Source organism: Papaver somniferum, chromosome 5 (assembly GCF_003573695.1).
Source record: "Papaver somniferum cultivar HN1 chromosome 5, ASM357369v1, whole genome shotgun sequence".
Lineage (NCBI taxonomy): Eukaryota > Viridiplantae > Streptophyta > Magnoliopsida > Ranunculales > Papaveraceae > Papaver > Papaver somniferum.
The window spans coordinates 88,185,594-88,204,767 of NC_039362.1; the positions used below are offsets into that span (position 1 = coordinate 88,185,594).

Below are 19,174 nucleotides of genomic sequence, written 5' to 3' on the forward strand. Positions count from 1 at the left end.
ACAAAACTTCTAGTGTCTCGTGTTTTTCTTTTTCGTATTATATTATTTTATCTTTATAATTGGATTATAAAAGTAGTACGTATTCAATATAGGTAGTTTAAATCCTTGTTAATTGTATTACAAAAGCGCATTGCTTCTCTCCCCCTTAGAGATGATGGACTTGGAATTTACACCATGGATAACACTGTTCAACATTGCTTCCTTGCTTCTTGGGCTCAAACAGAATCCTTACAAGACAATATACTTCGTAACACCTCAGTCACAAGTACCGGCTCTACTTTCTAGTATGCTCTTGACAATTACATACACTTTTTTGGCTCTTTACCTTGTTCTTTCAGTATCGTCGACACTTCCCCACATCTTATGAGTACCTTGGCAGTCCCTTACTTCGATGTTGTGAAGAAATAAATACCTACTAAATTTTCTATGTCGGAGCGCGACTCTATTTTATGGAAATGCAACAAAACTAAGCATGGTCGTTCCTATTAGTGGGCATAATCAGAGTATTGGGCCACACCAATTTTCCTCAGTTCTCTGTTATCGATTGGGTATCCCACTTTTTGAAGAATGTAGCTGTTGCTCCAGCTGCAATAACGAGATGGATGTTTACGTTGACTATGCCTTACATTGTGCTAGTGATGTAGACCTTAAATTTCGGCAAGATCTTGTTCGCGACACCTTGGTTGATGCTTGTTTTAGAGCGGGTGTGCCTGCTAGGAAGGAAGTGTCATTGGGTCTCATATCTTATGATGGTTCTGCATTGGGGCCTGCTGATATCCTTTTTTACAACTAGGATAATGGCCAGGAAACGTGCTATGATGTCACTGGGATTTCTCGTTTTACAAGAGGGGGAATTCGTACTTTCGCTCATGGCCTTGCCATTTCTAATTCCGTATCTCGCAAACGAAAAAAGTATTTGGATAAGTGTGGTGCTCAAGGTTATGGTTTAGGTGTCTTGGCATTCTCTACCGATGGTGAACTTGGTGAGGATATGATGGCTTTTCTGAAGAGATTGAGGGGCTGCATTGCCAGTCATGATTTTTAAAGTTAGCAATTTTTTTTTCATAGAATAGGGGTTCACGCACAACGTGTCTATTCAGAACGATTTGTCTCGGGAGCTCGTGTTTTTCTTGTCCACAGTGACATGAGCTGCTTGTTCTTTCCGAGACAGTTGTTTCTCGGTGGACAATACATATTGGCATATGGGTGGTGTTTGGTTCCAGTGTGCTTGTTGGCTCTATCGAGAAAGTATCGATTAGTGTCCTCGGAAACTGTGAACATGTGAAACCATCCTGGCATATTGTGAAGGGGGGGACTCCTCCCCGTAGCTATGCAGGCAACATGATCGTGAAAGGGGAGACTCGCCCCTGTAGCCCGGACAAGGATGTGGGTATACCCATCTCAATGGTCGCGATCGTGTAATCCCATTGAGGTGGTGACTACTCTATCCTCTGTACCAAAAATGAACGCGGCACGTAATGTGTCAAGGATTTACTACTGTCCTTGTACATGTTTCTTAGGCAGGCGAGCCGGCGTAGAAACTTAACCATACTTTTATGAAATATTATCTCTAGCCCTACCTTGACTTGTACGGGACTAAAGGGCTTTGGTTATTGGTTATTGGGGCTGTCATTCAGAAAGGGGTTGGTGCCCAGCTTGTTGCTAGGCTACCAACTAAATCCATGTCTTTAGAATCTATTTTCGAATAAATAGTGTCTTTTAAAAAATATTAAAAATGAATTTAATAATTTTATATATTATAAAAAGTACGCACAAAAATGAATTTATCGTGTAATTCCACTTATAACTCCATTTTAAATCATGTGCTGAACAAGCAATTTCACAAGTATGTCAACTTTTGCCCGATTTATAAAGAGTGATGTCAGTATTAACGGAGCTGATACCATTTCATATAGGACAACAAATTCTATACGATCCTGATCATCGAATCGACTAAACGATATCCACCCTTGGACCTATGTAATACTGGTATCAACCTATATAAATCATGCACTTTTCACATGGCTGGATAATTCACCGTTCCGTGCAAAGGCACCCTCACTAAAAATCAAGATTGCTAATGGGGTGACCAAATTATGAGGAATGTACCAAGCCCAAGGCAAAAGCTGTTCTGTTTTATTTGAAACTTCGTACACCTCCTAGAATTCGGTCCCCCCATTAGCAGCCTAGCTAAAAATGGGAATAAATTAAGATGAGATAATTCACCCACTAGCCCACTTGACAGAGTCTAACCCGACCCGCTTAACAGAATCAGAGTATGAGTAGCTAGCGCTGAAGAAACGAATCGCTTCTTTCCTAGTGTCAAATACCAGTCAGTCTCTGTCAAGGTCAACCAAATCGCCCAAAACTTTTCATCTCTAATTATTTCAAAAGAAAATCACTGTGAATCAATTTAATATTTATTCTCACCAGATCTAATCATAGATTTTCTTCTTAATCAAAACCCTAGATAAACCCTTTAATTGACTTGAGGATTTTCAGTATATTTTTTTCCTTCAAATTCTCACTCAAACAGTTTTCGTTTTCATGGAGTAATTGAAACTCCTACAATATTTATTGAAATTTTAGTAATTTTCCCCCAATAATTATTGATAGAGTAATGGGTGATCCATTGGAAAGATTAAGTTCTGGAATTGAACAACCAGAGATTGAAGCCCTATGTATGGATATTGATCTTAAAGAAAATTCAGCAACAGCTGATGATTGGAGAAAAGCATTAAGCAAAGTTGTACCAGCTGTTGTTGTGTTAAGAACAACTGCTACTAAAGCTTTTGATACTGAAGCTGCTGGTGCCAGTTATGCTACAGGGTTCGTTGTGGATAAGAAACGTGGAATCATACTCACTAATCGTCATGTCGTCAAGCCTGGTACTTGAATTTGTTCTTTTTGGAGATAAATTTTTCGTCTTTTAGAGTAGTATTCATTCATCAAGCTCATTGCTTAATTTTTGTTATTATATGAAAAAGATATGATCTTTAGTAGTTACTGTGTAAGTTTACTAGATTATCTTGATTGTTTGTGTAGGTCCTGTTGTTGCTGAAGCTACATTTGTTAACAGGGAAGAAACTCCAGTTTTCCCTATATACAGAGATCCAGTATGTTGTCTTATCAATACCCAGTTTTTGTAATCTTTTATATGTTAACATGAGACATTGTGGAATGATACACCGGGTAATTTTTATTCTAGGTTCATGATTTTGGTTTTTTTCGATATGATCCTGGTACGGTGCAATTTTTGAGCTATGAGGAGATTCCTCTAGCACCTGAAGCTGCTTCTGTTGGACTCGAGATTAGGGTTGTGGGTAATGATAGTGGTGAAAAGGTACTTTTTTCAAGTCATTGGCTGTACATTTATTTTCTATGTCATTTTTTTTATACGCCTCTTCCTCTCCATGGTTAATCTTTTCTTATCAAGGCAGTAATCGCTAACAGCCAGCTCAAGAGATTCATACTTCATACGTTTTGCTTATAGAGATTGTTGAATGCTTGTAAGACCAATTTATTGATTAGTAATCTTATACCTTTTCAGGTTTCAATTCTAGCTGGAACGCTAGCTCGTTTGGATAGGGATGCACCCCATTATAAAAAGTATGTGTTTTTCTGTTGTTGTTAGTTCCCCTGATGATAACTGAAGTTCCAGGTAGGAATAAACAAATATTATGTTATACTTATTATTTACATGCTGTGGAAATTGTATTCTTGTGCAGGGATGGATACAATGACTTCAATACATTCTACATGCAAGTAAGTGGCTTGATATTAGGATGCATTGTATGGGGGTTTTGGGACTCGTCGGAAGCCTCTTTTTGTCAAGCTGAAATTTTTGGGTTGTTACCTCTCCTTTACAGGCTGCATCTGGGACAAAAGGCGGTTCAAGTGGTTCTCCAGTAGTGGATTGGCAAGGAAGAGCAGTGGCCTTAAATGCAGGGAGCAAATCATCAAGTGCTTCAGCATTTTTCCTTCCATTAGAACGAGTGAGTGTTTGTCTACCATGTTAGACTAAATAGTATTGTCATGTTTCAGTTTTCTGGCAGATGTAACTTAGTTGGCTGCTTGTTTCTCTTGGGCTATTTCTGGCTTGTTATATAAAGATGCCTATCATGTTCTTATGGCTATGTTATTGGATTATCTACTGGACATGAACTATATACATTTTATTGTGCATGAGGGGATTATGTGTAGTAGATCCCACCTTAAGAACTTTATTTCTATTTGAAATAAAATGAAAGCCTAGAGAGGCTATGTTGGTGTTGTGTTGTTGATGCTACTATTGATAAGAGGCTTCAATTGTCTTGTATTATTAGCAGAGGTGTTACAGATACTTTCATTACTATGTTATAAATTTTGCTTCGTGCATTTTGTTCACAGGTTGTGAGGGCGTTAAGGTTTATTCAAAAGAGTAAAGACTCATCTGGAAGTGGATGGGAGGCTGTAACTATTCCTCGTGGTACACTCCAGGTTAGTTTGTTCAACTTCAATTTTGGGTTCCTTCTCAGTGAAAATTTGATATTGAATAGCATATGGTTGTAGGATCAATTAACATTCTGTTTGGTTCAATGAAATTAATTAACTATTTTTCAACATGTCGTTCTTTCCTATTGAAACCTCTTTTGCTCACTTTTTTTACCTGGATGAGTATGTTTTACATGAGCTTGTATTGGATTTGACCACTTTCCTTCTTGACATCTTCAGTCTTACTCCCAGTTCAAAATTCTAATGTTTGCCTAAAGGCATTAAAAAAAAACATCTATCAGCTAGCTTTGTTTTGTGTATTAGTGCCTTATAAGTCTTTGTGCTGCAAATATCTTCCAATCAGTTCTTAACATGAACGTATGATGAGGTAATTATTTTCATATTGTCTATTTGTTCATTGTAGTCGACATTTCTCCACAAGGGCTTTGACGAGACACGGAGGCTTGGACTCATAAGCGAAACAGAACAGGTAACCTATTTTTTACATTTATTTTGTTTTTGAGATTTTATCCGTTTGATGCACAATGTTCTTGGTAATTTGAACTGTTCTAGGTAATTATACACTATGATTTTTTTTTTTTGTTCATACAAACTTACGCTTTTCTTTACTTGCTGGCCAGATGGTAAGGCATGCATCACCAGTTGATGAGACAGGGATGCTTGTTGTTGAATCTGTGGTAAGACTTCTAGATTGACTTTGAACTTCAAGGATTTTAATCATATCTGACTTTCTTGATAATAAATTATGTAGTTAGAGGTTCTAAATGATGTGATTGCTATAGGTACCAGATGGCCCAGCCCATAAACATTTGGAGCCAGGGGATATCCTTGTTCGGGTGAATGGAGAGGTAAGATTTCGAAAAGCAAATCCCACAATCAAACAACTAGTATCACAATTTTTGTGAATTTGAAAGTTTGATGAGCCACAACTAATGATCTTAATCGCGTCTGATACAAAATTGCCAAATACAAATAAGGAAATCAGAACCGTGAAAGCAAAACAACCAAAGCTTTCCATTATTTCAGGAATCATGTTTGGTTTGATACTTTTTAAAACATTTTCTTTTAGTTTAGCTGATTTTTATCTGCAAAAACTTTAATTTGATTTTTGAAATCCTTGTTTATTCATCAGAAAAATCTGCTTTTGGAAGATCTTACTAAGCTTGTAACGTATATCATTATATTCAAACTACTTGCACATCTTCGAGTTGCAAACAGCCAAACACCTTCGTGTTTCTTGTAACGTATTTCAAGAAACATGTTTACGTTGACACTCTTTTCTAACATCAGCTTGACTAATTTTTCATCTGCAAAACTATATGTTTGATAGATGAGCAACAAATATTTTCTGGAAGATCCTATTGGATTACAATATCTGCATATTACTTGCACAATTTCACATTCGATTTATTTATATCATTTATTTAACTTATTAGCTTTTCAATGCAGGTCATTACCCAATTTTTGAAATTAGAGACAATACTCGATGATAACGTGGACCGGAAGATCGACTTGCTGATCGAAAGGGGTGGTGTTTCATTAACAGTGAATTTAATGGTAACTTGGCTGATGTGATTTCCTGCTTATTTATATGCAGTAATAATTTTACTTTAGCTCAATTTACTTCAATGGAAGGCTTTGAACTTACTTAACATGTAATGCGAGTTGGATTCCAGATGTACTCCAGATAAGTAGATTTTCATTTACTAGTGGAATTTAATCTGAAATGCAAAAAACGCAACCATTTAACTTTGTGCCATATGATTATACTGGACCTTGTTGTTAACCAAGGGACAAACTATCATACTATAGGGAGGTCGTGTATTTCGGCCACAGACTTATGTCATGCTTGGTTATAATGTCAAGTTTTTGTTTGGTGATTGTGCTCTAGGTTCAAGACTTACATTCTGTAACTCCAAACTTCTTCTTGGAAGTAAGTGGTGCAGTTATCCAGTCTCTTTCCTACCAACAGGTGAGTTTTAGTTGGATTTTTTTTCTTGTACTTCTTAATTTTGCATGATATAAGCTTACTGGGATTATATAAAAATGCACCTCATAAGAAATTTTGACGACCACTTATTGCGGTGAGAAACTTACAGAAGTTCTCTCAGCACCGCATATTTAGTTGCAAGATCACAAATGTGCTGTCAACTTTTGTATGTGGTGGCAGGTTTACAGGTTACTAACAACCTTATTCCTAGAATATATTCATGTTGAATCTACAGGGTACTGACTTCAAGAAGCCTGATTCCTAAGGCGTCCATACAATTTAAGTCAGTTTATAGACGAGGTCATTATCAGATGTCACTACTTCAATTGTATAACTATCTAAGAAGTTTGTAAATGAAGATTCTAAACTTTCAGTATCATGTAAGTGCATAAATGATTTAGGAGCTCACATATGTAATTGAGCGTTGCATCATGGTGACATATCACGAGGGAGCAGCTCTCAAAAATGCTGTCCTAGTTGTACAACAAATATTCCTAATCATATGCAGTGTTATCTTCGAAGCTAACTAACTTCCTTGTTCTTATTCATAATGCAGGCCAGAAATTTCCGTTTCAAATGTGGCCTGGTGTATGTTGCTGAACCAGGGTAAGTCTGCACTAAGTTAGTTATAAGATATCCATTCTTCCCTTGTGTTGTTTTTTACTCTTTCTAAATTTCCTTTTACTTTCTCCTTTCCCTTCAAAGGTCTGGGAAACAAATGATTCCACTATCTTTTATTGTTTCCAACTGATGACTGAGTTGTTAAATTGCAAATTCCAGGTACATGCTTTCTAGAGCAGCTGTTCCTCGCCATGCCATAATTAAGAAATTTGCAGGGAAAGAGATATCGCAGCTGGATGACCTAATACGGGTGCTATCTGAGCTGTCTAGGGGTGCTCGAGTCCCTTTGGAATACATAAGCTACGTGGACCGCCATCGCAGCAAGGTACATATTGTAGTTACACAATGATGCGTGTTTATTTTTGTCTCTAACCTAACCCGCTGGGCGTGCAAGAATTTATGTAAAAAGGTCTGGGTATTTGTTGATTAGAAGTACTTCCCCATCTCCATTATATTATTCAGTAACAGAGTGACTACTGAATCTCACTTTTCCAGTAATGGTTCCCTATTTTTGCAGTCTGTCTTGGTCACCATTGACCGGCATGAGTGGTATGCCCCCCCTCAGATATATACTCGTAATGATAGTACTGGTTTATGGACAGCAGGGCCTGCATTGCCTGATGGATCAACATATTTATCTTCAAGCATTCACTGCTCAATAAATGTACCAGATGAACCTAATTTGTTGACTACAAGTGAAGTAGGCACGTTAGCACCTGTAGTGCAAAATGCAAACAAAGATTGGGCAGATGGTTTCTGTAGAAGTGTGGCTACTGATGAACATGTTGGGGAGGAATCACACTTCATGGAAGAATCTAACGCTCCAAACAAGAAGCAACGACTGGAAGATGATTCGCCCATTATGTTTTCTGAGAACACCATACATAAACCTGTTGAGGTAAGGGCGATGGACTTAGACCTTGAAGATACTGGGCATGCAGATGACCGAGGAGGTGCAACAACAACTGCTAATGCTTCAGTCGCTGAACGAGTAATAGAGCCGACTCTTGTCATGTTTGAAGTAAGACATTAACATTATTCTGGAATTTTGGTAGTGTATCATGATTTTTCATATCTTGTCTATGTTGCAAAGCTGATTTGTCATACATATATTTTAATAGATGTTATAACTACCCGTAAGTCCTATTTTGGATTATTCTCCTTGTTGTTGGTTTCATCTTCCTTTATGTGTTTCACATGTTAAGTGATGTTATATTATGGTATCACATTCCTTACCATGCTCTTTGCTTTATCTCTCCAATTTCGCTCTGTAAATTGCTCTTGTTCTTGATTCTATCTTCCATTGTGTGATTCACATGTTATATGGTATTATATTATAGTGGCACGTCCTTCGACTTTGTCCTTTGTGTATGCTAAGAACCTTACCTAATTTTTTCTGATGTGTTGTGCTTATCGATGTGGAAATACGCTGATTTAGATTGATGAATGATTCACAGGTTCATGTTCCACCATCGTGTATGGTTGATGGGGTGCACTCACAACACTTTTTCGGAACTGGTGTTATTGTGTATCATTCTCAAAACATGGGTTTGGTTGTTGTTGACAAAAATACGGTTGCTGTATCTGTTTCTGATGTAATGCTCTCATTTGCTGCATTCCCCATGGAAATTCCGGGCGAGGTAAATTAGTGTTGCAATATTAGTAATTAGTAATTACATCTAGTACCCACCACTGATTAGGGTTTTGATTCACTTTTTTGGTTTCTTGTAGGTAGTTTTCCTCCACCCTGTTCACAACTTCGCTCTCGTTGCTTATAATCCTTCGTCTCTAGGTGCTGCAGGTGCCTCAGTTGTTTGTGCTGCTAAACTTTTACCTGGTAATATTAGCTTGTCTATATATAAACCGAGTTCTTGATGTTTCTACTTATTATCTAATGGTGTTTCATTGAGTATATAACATAAAAAAAAAAAAATCGGTAGAAGTCAATTAGTGCAAGGTGATTGTAGCTTCGAGTCGCTACCTACTGTATTTAAATGATGCCAAAAGTACGTTAATATGAAATTGGTTGTTAAATTCTTTCTGGCATGAATCTCTTTGTCGTCAAAATGGTTGCCAAAGCAACGGTGTCACAAGGCTTCCGCTTGTCATGAATTAAAATCATATCAGCTTAATTGTGTGTAGGGATGCAGGATGCTAACAATTCGAGCACATTCTTGAGCTTTGCCAGGAAAGGCTTAATAACAGGAGAGATAGTTCACATGCAAGTGAAAAACATTTGAGATGATTCAAATTTTGACCATGATCATAAGCATGCTTAGCAGTATACGATAATAACATCTCTGTATGATTATCTCTAACATATCAGCTATGTGTTTTTTTCTTTGTGTTGATAGAACCTGCTTTGCAAAGAGGTGATTCAGTGTATCTTGTGGGTTTGAGTAGAAGTCTGCAAGCAACATCAAGGAAATCAACTGTTACCAATCCATGTGCTGCTGTGAACATTGGCTCAGCTGACTGCCCACGGTACAGGGCTACCAATATGGAAGTCATCGAACTTGATACTGGTACTTTTCGGTCTTTATCTCTGAGTAAATCCTTGTTATATAGAATTTCATGCATTTTCAGTTACTGAGTAGTCTCATCTTTTGGTTTTTATAAGATTTCGGTAGTTCATTTTCGGGAGTATTGTCTGATGAACGTGGATTTGTTCGAGCAATTTGGGGAAGCTTCTCCACTCAGGTTCTATATGGTTTTGTTGTCTTCACATAATCTAATTATCATTTCTTGTTTGACCACAACATAACAATTGAAACATCCGATGCAGCTAAGATATGGTGGTAGCACATCCGAAGACCACCAATTTGTTCGAGGAATTCCAATTTATGCAGTCAGCGAAGTTCTTGAGAAGATTATTCGTGGTGATAAGGGACCACTTCTACTCATAAATGGCATCAGAAGGCCAATGCCTCTTCTTAGGGTTTTGGATGCCGAACTATATCCGACTTTACTTTCTAAAGCTAGGAGTTTTGGATTGAGTGACAGTTGGGTTCAAGTAAACACCTCCTTTTTGATACCATTATTCATGTCTTCAGTTCTTAAATGCTGCTATTTGATGACCTTCTAGAAGCCACAGCAACAGTTTTTTCTTCCCAGTTTTGGAGCTGGATTGATCTTTCTCTTAGAGCTCCATTGAATTGCTTTTTCGGATTATCTCAAGTGTCTCATCATAGTCATACATGCTTTGATGATTGATAATATAATTTTTTGTACTAAGACTACCCTTTATTTTTGTAGGCTCTTGATAAGAAAGATCCAATAAGGCGTCAGGTTTTACGAGTTAAAGGTTGTTTGGCTGGATCCAAAGCGGAGCACAAACTAGAACAAGGTGACATGGTCCTAGCCATCAACAAAAATCCCATCACCTGTTTCAGAGATGTAGAAAATGCTTGCCAAGGATTGGATGCATCTGAAGAGAGCGATGACGCACTTAGTATGACAATTTTCCGGCAGGTGAGTAAAAGCCGATTTACTGATATTTCCCGTGTTCTTACATTAACTTAAATTTCCCTCTTCTAGTTTCATGTTGTTCTTGTCTGAGGAAAGACAATACTGTAACAATAAGGAGTTATTCATAAAGCTTCTGCTTCCTGGTAGGGACAAGAAACTGAGGTTACTGTTGGGACTGATGTTAGAGACGGCATTGGCACTACGAGAATGGTGAACTGGTGTGGATGTATTGTTCAGGATCCTCACCCAGCAGTCCGTGCACTTGGATTTCTTCCCGAAGAAGGGCATGGTGTGTATGTAGCTAGGTAAGGATTTTCATGTTGCAGGGCATTAATGCATCCCTTCAGGAGTGTCATCACCATACAGCTGAATAATTGTTGGAGCAAGCAAATCTATTCCCTCTTATTAAAGACTATATTTATCTATTTTTGCAGATGGTGTCATGGAAGTCCAGCACATAGATATGGTCTTTACGCCCTCCAATGGATAATTGAGATCAATGGGAAGCCCACCCCTGATATGGAATCCTTTGTCGAAGTTACAAAGGTGTGTGTTTATTTTACCATCCCAAGTACAATAACTGTAAAGTAAATTTCTCACAAAATTTCATATATCCTCTACAAAAATATGCATTTCCATTCTTGAGCATGTAAAATTATTTCATGCTTGTCTCGGTCCCTAAATCTGCTCACATTACTGATCAGGTTGATGAGAAAAAAAGTATTTATCAATGGTTTTAAACAAGTATTTGGGATTCTCTTATTTTGACTTTCTCAATACCAATTGACAGGGTCTGGAGCACAGAGAATTTGTCCGAGTAAAAATAATACACTTAAATGGGAAACCCAAAGTGCTCACACTTAAACAAGATCTTCATTACTGGCCAACTTGGGAACTGAAATTCGACCCTGATACTGCAATGTGGCGTCGTGGAATGATCAAGACACTGGACAACAATATTGCAGCGTAAGATGGTAGATCCATTAATCACTGGTCAATTATACTGTAATATTTTTCATATACACATGATGCAATTCTTCTGCTGCTTTTTTTGAAGAACGGCCATAAAACTCTATATACTTGGAATCATGTATAATCCGCTATAGTCTCCCATGACTGAAAATGTCATTATAAGTTATTAAAGAAAAGACTCATTCAATATTTCTAGCCCTCTGACTCTCTTAAAATCTATATAAAAAAACTTCATGAACTGAATTGCCATTGAATTCGCATCTCCTTTACAGTTAAAAGTTGAAACACATTGAAGAATCCTGACAAACATCTGGCCTTTGTTCGATCACAGAGTAAAGGCCAAGGCAGGCTAATCATGCATGCACTAGATGTCAGTATATGCCTCCCTGGCTCCTCCTCCAAATACAATGATTGAGTGATGGCTGCCCCCAAGTACTTATCTTTTTCTGGATAATACTAAACCTCTCAGATGGCCCAATGTCCAAGCATGTGGTTATCACAAAAGCTTCGTTTTTATTTACTTTATTAGCGGGACCTTCAAATCTCCTTTTAAAGTAAAAAAGTTGTTAATCACCACATAGTTACCGCCAAAAAGCCCCGAACTTATATAATAAGGGGCTTTAAAAATGAAAGATTGACATGTGGGGTGCTCTAAAAGGAGGATAATTAGATCCCATTTAGAATCTTTTGTCTCATTCTCAGTTAAATCTCCGTTTTCATAAACGGCCGTGACAGCATCTGTTCAGGATGGCAAGTGGCACATTCATATCTCCAATTTCGGCCTTCTAGTTCTTTTTTCGGCGAGTCTCCATTTTCATCATGTATTCTAGCTTTCAAGCATTACTTTGAAGTTTTTTCGTTCTAGTCTGCCTAAAAGCTCAGTTTAAAGAATCCACGCTAGCTTGTTTGGATATCAGTCCAGAAATTATTTTTTTGACTTTTTGGAAGCAGAAAGTTAAAAATTAGTTTAGGTAGATAGTTTAAGAATGACTTTTAGGAGAGAAAGAGTCAACTTTTTGTGAAGCAGAAATATTGTGCTTCGGACTTCTGTCTTCTGGAGAAGCAGAAACACTTCTACTTCTGATATTTAAATAGACAATGAAAGAATCGACGTAAAAAAATTAGTGACTTCAAATTACGAGAATTAATCTAGACAGCCGGTTATAAAAATACAAAACTATTGACTTCAATTATGAGAAGCAATGATCGGTGTGTAATTTTAATATCAAGAGTTAGTTCTTGGAGTAGTCCTGCTACTACCGGTTAACGGCCAGATAACAGAAGTTAAGATATAAGTAGACCCTCATTATTTTATTACTATTACTTCATTATTGGCTCTTAAGCTTAAACAAGACAAAAAGAAGAGGAGACAGTTAGAAATACCTTTTAAGCAAAAACTCATTTTCTTCATCATCATCTTCTTCTCCTCACATATCTTTCACAAACCAAAAAAATCAATTATTAAGTTCACACTTACACGCACCCTCGAGATTCTCTGTCTTTCTCTCTTTCAAAATCTCATTTGATCCAATCCAGTGATCCACACATATACACTTTTTCTTAGTTTTGATCTTTTCAAGTTATCTCACGCATTCACAAGAAGAAACAAACACTAGTATAATATCTAGACTAGATTAGATCAAACCTAACAAGTTCATTGGATCGAGTTTTAATTTTGAACTTATCTTCTAGGGATTTGCTGAAAAATTACTTTCCTATTCTTGGAATTGGAAATGGTGATATTTTTATGTCATTTTTCTTGGTCGGTGGAAGGAGGACTGATTCATTCGTATTTGAAAACCAGGGAATGAATATCAATCATTCTATTTCTATTTAGGTAATTGTTATTCTTCTGTTAATGAGATCTGTTTCCTTTCTGATTGGGTAATTCAGGTTAAATTCTTTGTCTTGTCTTGGTAAATTTTGAATTGTGTGATTTTGTTTCAGTTAGATCTTAATTGTTTGTCATTTAAGGTATGAATAGTCTTTCTGAGATATTGTAATGTGGAAGAGAATTTATGATCTAAAACAGGCTGGGCGGCTTTGATTTTATGATCTGGTTTTGGGTTTAGCTTGAGGTTTAGAGGGTTACAATTACAAGAAGATGTAGTTTGATTATTGATTATGATATTGAATGTCTTAGTTATTCTATTTAGATCTTTAGTTGCCACGGAAAATTGAAAGATCTGGATCTCTTGATTGACAATTTGTTTAATTGTTGAAATTTTCAGCTTAATGTAGTTGGTTAGTATTTAGTATAATTTTTGGTCCAAGTAAGGTTGAGATCTGATGTGAAAACAAATCCATGTACAAATGATGATTCACTAAGTTTTATTTACAGGTAATTGTAATTTATACTGCTTGATTCAACTACTATGGCTGGAGAAATTGAAGAACCCATTAAACTTCAGGTTTGAGCTTTTAAAATCGAGATTGACATGGCAATGTCTTCTATTATTGTCATACTTATTTTGCTTATTAATGTTATAGACTTTTGACATGGGTTTATTCTAACCATTGACATTGGCAGTTGACATCTGTACACTCGGGTTCTGTATCATTTGGAAGGTATGAGAATGATGATACCTTGGCGTGGGAAAGAAGTTCGCCTTTCTCGCATAATAGGTATCTTGAAGAGGTTGAGAAATACTCAAGTCCTGGTTCTGTTACTCAGAAGAAAGCTTATTTTGAAGCTCATTTTAAGAAGAAGGCTCTTCTGCGCCAGGCTTCAGAGTGCCAAAATGGGACTGAATGTCAAACAAGTGACAGTGATTACCTGGATCAAATGAGTTGCATGGAAGACTATGAGCAATCTAATGCAGAAACCAGATATGACTATGAGCAATCTAATGCGGAAACCCGTTACCACTATGAGCAATCTAATGCAGAAACCCATTATGACTATGAGCATTCTAACGCAGAAACCCATTATGACTATGAGCATTCTAATGCAGAAACCCACTATTCCCAATGTGACGAAAGCATAGATGGTTCAGATGATCATGAAGAATGTGAGGTGATAATGATCTGTGAAAGAGAGTGCCAGGAAATTGCACTTGAATTTGGGATTGAGCACACTATCGAGAATCCTGAAGTTGCATACTACCACGATTCTGAACATATTGAGCCTGCCGAAGAGCATGGGAATCATATTGAATGTGAACTACCTGAATTACTTATCGATGAAGTAGAGGAAAAGCAAATGCTTGCTTATGAAACAAAATGTCTTGATGGATTACCCGGAAGCAGTGATTGCTCAATTCCGACTACTGAGAAAGATCATGAGCCTTGCATTGACATAACTGAAAAATCCCCTCCGGAGGTACGGTTTTTCATTGCATTAAATAATTCCTTTTTCTATTTTCTATTTCTTTTTTGCTTAAAACACCAACTAGTCAGGATGTTTCATTGCATAATACCCTTTTCTATTTTCTACTTATTATTTGATTGAAACACCAACTAGTCAGGATTTTTCATTGCATTAAATGATAATTTATAAAGGGGGATACCAGCATTACTAAGTGTTGATACCGTTTCATATAGGACAAAAAGATCCCACCGATCCTGGCTGTTGGATCGATGAAATGGTATCAACACTTAGTAATGCTGGTATCCCCTTTATAAATCGTGCATTAAATAATTCCGTTTTCTATTTTCTATTTCTTATTTGATTAAACACCAACTAGTCAGGATTTTTCATTGCATTAAATAATTCCTTTTTCTCATTTCTATTTCTTATTTGTTCAAAACACCAACTAGTCAACATTAATACTGCAGGAAAAAAAAAGAAGGTGTGTTGTTGTTGGCTGTTATGTCCGTTTAATTTTGTAGTTGCACTCTAAACTTTGCTTATAAATAATAGCATTCTCTTAATTACAAAATCAGAAAAATCTCTACCATAGCTTAGTATTTCAAATTCTTTTTCGGTTTTCAGGTAAAGGCCACAGAAGAAACTCATACTGTTAAACCCAAATTGAAGACTCAGTTAGAAGCTGCTGAGGGACCAATCAAGAGTTCAAGTGAAGCATCTAAGGATTCTGCAGGAACTTCAAGGAAAATGGGAAGAGGAAGTCCACTGAGAACTAAAACAGAGAAATTTTCACGTCAGAAGGGTCAAGCAATCGTTTTTACTCACCCCAAAACTCAGAAACCAGAGGTACTCGACTAATTTGATTTTACAGCAATGTCATATTTGACTTGGTTTTGACAGCAGTCAGAAAATATGAATTTATAATGTGGATTTAAACTCATCAATTATCTTACCATGATTGGTTATCCAAACAGGACTCGGAACTGGTGAAGGCAAAACAAAGCCAAGAGAACAGAAGGTAACATCTGGTTGAGCGAATCACCTAATTATCAGATTGCCTCAAATGATAAATCGCTTATGTTTATACTTCTGTTGAAACAGTAGGAAAGATCAGAGGGCAAAGAGTGCAGGCAGTATACCTCAGTCCTCCGTGCCAGACAAGGCTGAACCTAGACCTCGGCAAAGTGCCAGCAGGTTTTTAACCAACATCTTGAAGACTTTTCAATTCCTTTATTTATCTCTTTAATTATGTTCTTATCTAGAATTGAACAATGCAGGCCTAAGCAAGCCATTGATCCCATTGGCAAACATGATGTCAAAATAATTGTTCCAGTTTTCAAAAGTGATGAAAGAGCAGAGAAGAGGAAAGAGGTAAGTTATCATCTGGAGATTTTCGTCAATGTGCTTTTACCATTGCACTGAAAGTTCAAATTCTTATATGTGACTGTTTCATTTATTTCAGTTCTACATGAAGTTAGAGGAAAAAATGCATGCCAAAGAAGCAGAGATGAACCAGATCCAAGCAAGAACACAGGTATGTAACGTGATAAAAATTAACCCGGGGGCTATCGTATGTGTTTCCAGTTCTTATTGTTTTATTTGTTATAAGGGCAATATTCAGCTCTGCTAATGCATCTGCAGGAAGAGGCAGAAGCTGAGCTAAAGAAACTTCGGAAAAGGCTAAACTTTAAAGCAAAACCAATGCCTTCTTTTTACCAAGAATCCATGTCACGAGGCTCCGATGGAAAAAAGGTGTGTATGCCAGTTTATTTTCGTTGAGCCTGGACTAACTTGAGAAGGTTCTTATTGTATAAACAATCAAACAAACAAAAAAACTAACAAAAGAACTTAGTTGAAGAATTTCTCCAATGAAACTTAACCGTACAAATAATCCTATTCAGAAGAAACCGCTCCATCATCAAAAGAGCAATTAGCCACTTTTCATAGAACTTAAAACAATATTACTTTTACTCAAGTCAGATGTTCAAGTAGACAAGAAACCAAGCAGATTCCCTAAAGTTGTCACCTGTTATCTTTCTGTTTTCAGGCTATAACAATTCAACCAAAATCTACTAAATCACGGAGCAAGTCTACAAGTCCCGTGAGAAGACCTGCAGCTGGATCATCAGCGTCTTCAAAACCAGGGAGTAAACAAGGCGCAATTCTCAGTGAATCCATGAGAACACCTGCTCAACCCCAAACATCAGAATCAACTAAGAGTGTCCCGGAGACTAATGACAGTACTCAAAATCCATCTGCCAACAAAAATCGTGCAGTACAGAAAAGAACCGAGTCAGCAGGGAAGAAAGAGAGAGAGATGAGTAAGGATGCTAATGTGCAGAAACAGCAAGGGACAGAGAGTTCTAAGGTTAAGAAAGGAGAGAAAATCGAGGGGAAGAGATTAGGAGGAAGGAATAGCAGCAGTGGTATGATGAGATCAATGAGGAAGGAGGTCGCGATTGGTGGGAATTCAGGAATGGAATGTCTCCCTGTCGGCGTTGCTTCCTGAGTAACTCCTCGACCCAATTTTTTTTCTTCATCTATAATCTGTCTGTTGTTATATTTTTATGTCTTTAAGTTCTCATTTCTTTGTATCTTTGTAGATGTATGAAGCTTTATCAGGAATAGAAATATAAATAAGATGTGGTTGCGTTAGGGAGGCATAAAATTAGAATCTCCCTTGGCCACTCCCTTCACTATCCCATTATCTTTGTGTAGATTTTTTCAGTATAGTTTAGTTACTAGTCTCCTGAAAACTATCTTAGCTGAAACAATCAATTTATAATCATTTGCACCTATGATATTGAAACTTGGTCATTGGATTAGCTGGGAGGATACCACGATCCTGTTATTTTCAGTAAATTAGAAACTTGGTTCAGGTAGTATGTACCTACCCCATCAAGGTGTGTTCTGATTTTGACCAACAGACTTAAGATGTCAATCTGTTCACTAATTTGGTTTAAGATACTACTTCTGTAACAGCTTAGTAAATCGGCAAAACTGGGCGTTAATTAGAACTTGTATTACTTATTTGGAAAGGAAAAGTAGGCGAAAATTAGAATATATTCGATTCTCGGTCTATGCGCTTAGTATGCTTATACAACATCTTCCAATACAAAGAAAAAAGTTAGTAGAAGCTGACTTTAACTTCTGATACTAATTCTTAGACTGCTTGCTTCTTCTGCCACATGAAATTAGAAGGGCATTAGCAGAACAAGACAATGCCATCAACAGGCGTGCAGCTTCTGTTATTTCTTCATCTCGGTGAAGTTCTTTGTATTTCATTTTAAGTAGCTCGAATTCTCTTTTTTTTTTTTTTTTTTTTTTTTTCATGTATCTGATTCCACATGCATTGCCAAGTGTCTGTCAAGAGTCATGTAAAAGAGTTAATATTTTGTGGAAGTAGAGCAATGAACAAACTGAACTGCTCTTATGATGAAAAATATAGATACTGCAAAACACACCTTAGAACCGGAAGGGCCAGTTCTCCATAATGGTTTCTTGGTTGCTTTGCAGTCAATACAGACCCACCCTACTTGATGAGACCACCACCATGTTATCTTGACTATTGATATTATTGTGTTCTGTAGGTCCTTGATTATTTCTTAGAATTCTAATATCTTCTATTTCTACTTGTTCTGGCTCTAGTGGAAAATAACGGGTCTTTTACCACATCATTCTTAACTTTGTGACTGAATGATGTTCATGTTTTTGAATTTCATGATCATGATCATGGAGTATCAAACTTGGGTTATGGCTGATATCTGATGTTGAAAGCATGTATGGCCGACTACTTTAGCAAGCTGCTTCTGCCATGCATACAAAGATATCAGCAGGGTTGTAGTGAGATAGAAGGATAGACTGTCCAAAAGGCTACCAGCAGAAAGAGAGACAGGAATGATTGACCATTTAGCTTTATATGCAAAATGGGAGAGATCGAGTCAAGTTCTTCTAAATTACTACTTACTTGGTCACCAAACTTGTAATTTTGTTTATTTTTCTTAAATATTGTATATTTTTATTGACTTTCGCAATTAGTCATCCAGAATGGGATTCCACTTAACTTGTAAGATTGACTTTGCCATCATATGGTTCTAGAATTAACCCTGCTTTCTGATTCAGTAAACCATATTGAGGCATTCTCCAGCTCAGTGGCCTTAGAGGATGGTGGCTAATTGATTTCAAAACTATACTGGATGCAGCTTTGGATTTGCCATAACTATGTTGGATGTTTAGGGTCTTTCTCCCTGCAAAGGCTTAAGGAAGGCCTTTGAAGGATGGTGTTCATTCGACAGAAAATTTCAGTACTTCAATTGACA

At 37.0% G+C, this 19,174-nt stretch overlaps 2 protein-coding genes across 3 annotated transcripts; both read left to right on the forward strand.

Annotated features, from left to right (window-relative positions):
- Positions 1-2,296: 2,296 nt before the first annotated feature.
- LOC113282140 (protease Do-like 7) lies at positions 2,297-11,740 on the forward strand. Its single transcript, XM_026531082.1, has 24 exons — positions 2,297-2,888; positions 3,046-3,116; positions 3,209-3,343; positions 3,551-3,609; positions 3,729-3,765; positions 3,870-3,995; positions 4,390-4,479; positions 4,898-4,963; positions 5,115-5,171; positions 5,277-5,342; positions 5,944-6,051; positions 6,386-6,466; positions 7,041-7,090; positions 7,265-7,430; positions 7,623-8,126; positions 8,563-8,745; positions 8,837-8,942; positions 9,460-9,630; positions 9,726-9,805; positions 9,891-10,118; positions 10,361-10,576; positions 10,721-10,878; positions 11,008-11,119; positions 11,364-11,740. The coding sequence occupies exons 1-24, from the start codon at positions 2,621-2,623 to the stop codon at positions 11,541-11,543; spliced, it is 3,318 nt and encodes a 1,105-aa protein (XP_026386867.1). The 5' UTR covers positions 2,297-2,620; the 3' UTR covers positions 11,544-11,740.
- A 1,149-nt stretch (positions 11,741-12,889) lies between these two features.
- Positions 12,890-17,559, forward strand: LOC113282142 (protein WVD2-like 7). 2 transcript variants are annotated; one of them, XM_026531083.1, is made up of 10 exons: positions 12,890-13,382; positions 13,887-13,956; positions 14,076-14,867; positions 15,480-15,701; positions 15,830-15,873; positions 15,957-16,049; positions 16,133-16,226; positions 16,318-16,389; positions 16,497-16,607; positions 16,903-17,559. In XM_026531083.1, the coding sequence occupies exons 2-10, from the start codon at positions 13,921-13,923 to the stop codon at positions 17,362-17,364; spliced, it is 1,926 nt and encodes a 641-aa protein (XP_026386868.1). In that variant the 5' UTR covers positions 12,890-13,382; positions 13,887-13,920; the 3' UTR covers positions 17,365-17,559. The 2 variants fall into 2 exon arrangements, with proteins under 2 accessions (XP_026386868.1, XP_026386869.1); XM_026531084.1 differs by having other exon boundaries at positions 15,960-16,049.
- Positions 17,560-19,174: the final 1,615 nt, after the last annotated feature.

What these genes read in the sequence shown, in the direction of transcription:
- LOC113282140 (XM_026531082.1), top strand. Translation starts at nt 2,621, where the DNA reads ATGGGTGATCCATTGGAAAGATTAAGTTCTGGAATTGAACAACCAGAG. An exon ending in TCCCTATATACAGAGATCCA is followed by an intron (nt 3,117 to 3,208) that starts GTATGTTGTCTT and finishes TTTTTATTCTAG; the next exon opens with GTTCATGATTTTGGTTTTTT. An exon ending in TGGACCGCCATCGCAGCAAG is followed by an intron (nt 7,431 to 7,622) that starts GTACATATTGTA and finishes CTATTTTTGCAG; the next exon opens with TCTGTCTTGGTCACCATTGA.
- LOC113282142 (XM_026531083.1), top strand. Translation starts at nt 13,921, where the DNA reads ATGGCTGGAGAAATTGAAGAACCCATTAAACTTCAG. An exon ending in CAAAGCCAAGAGAACAGAAG is followed by an intron (nt 15,874 to 15,956) that starts GTAACATCTGGT and finishes CTGTTGAAACAG; the next exon opens with TAGGAAAGATCAGAGGGCAA. An exon ending in GAGGCTCCGATGGAAAAAAG is followed by an intron (nt 16,608 to 16,902) that starts GTGTGTATGCCA and finishes TTCTGTTTTCAG; the next exon opens with GCTATAACAATTCAACCAAA.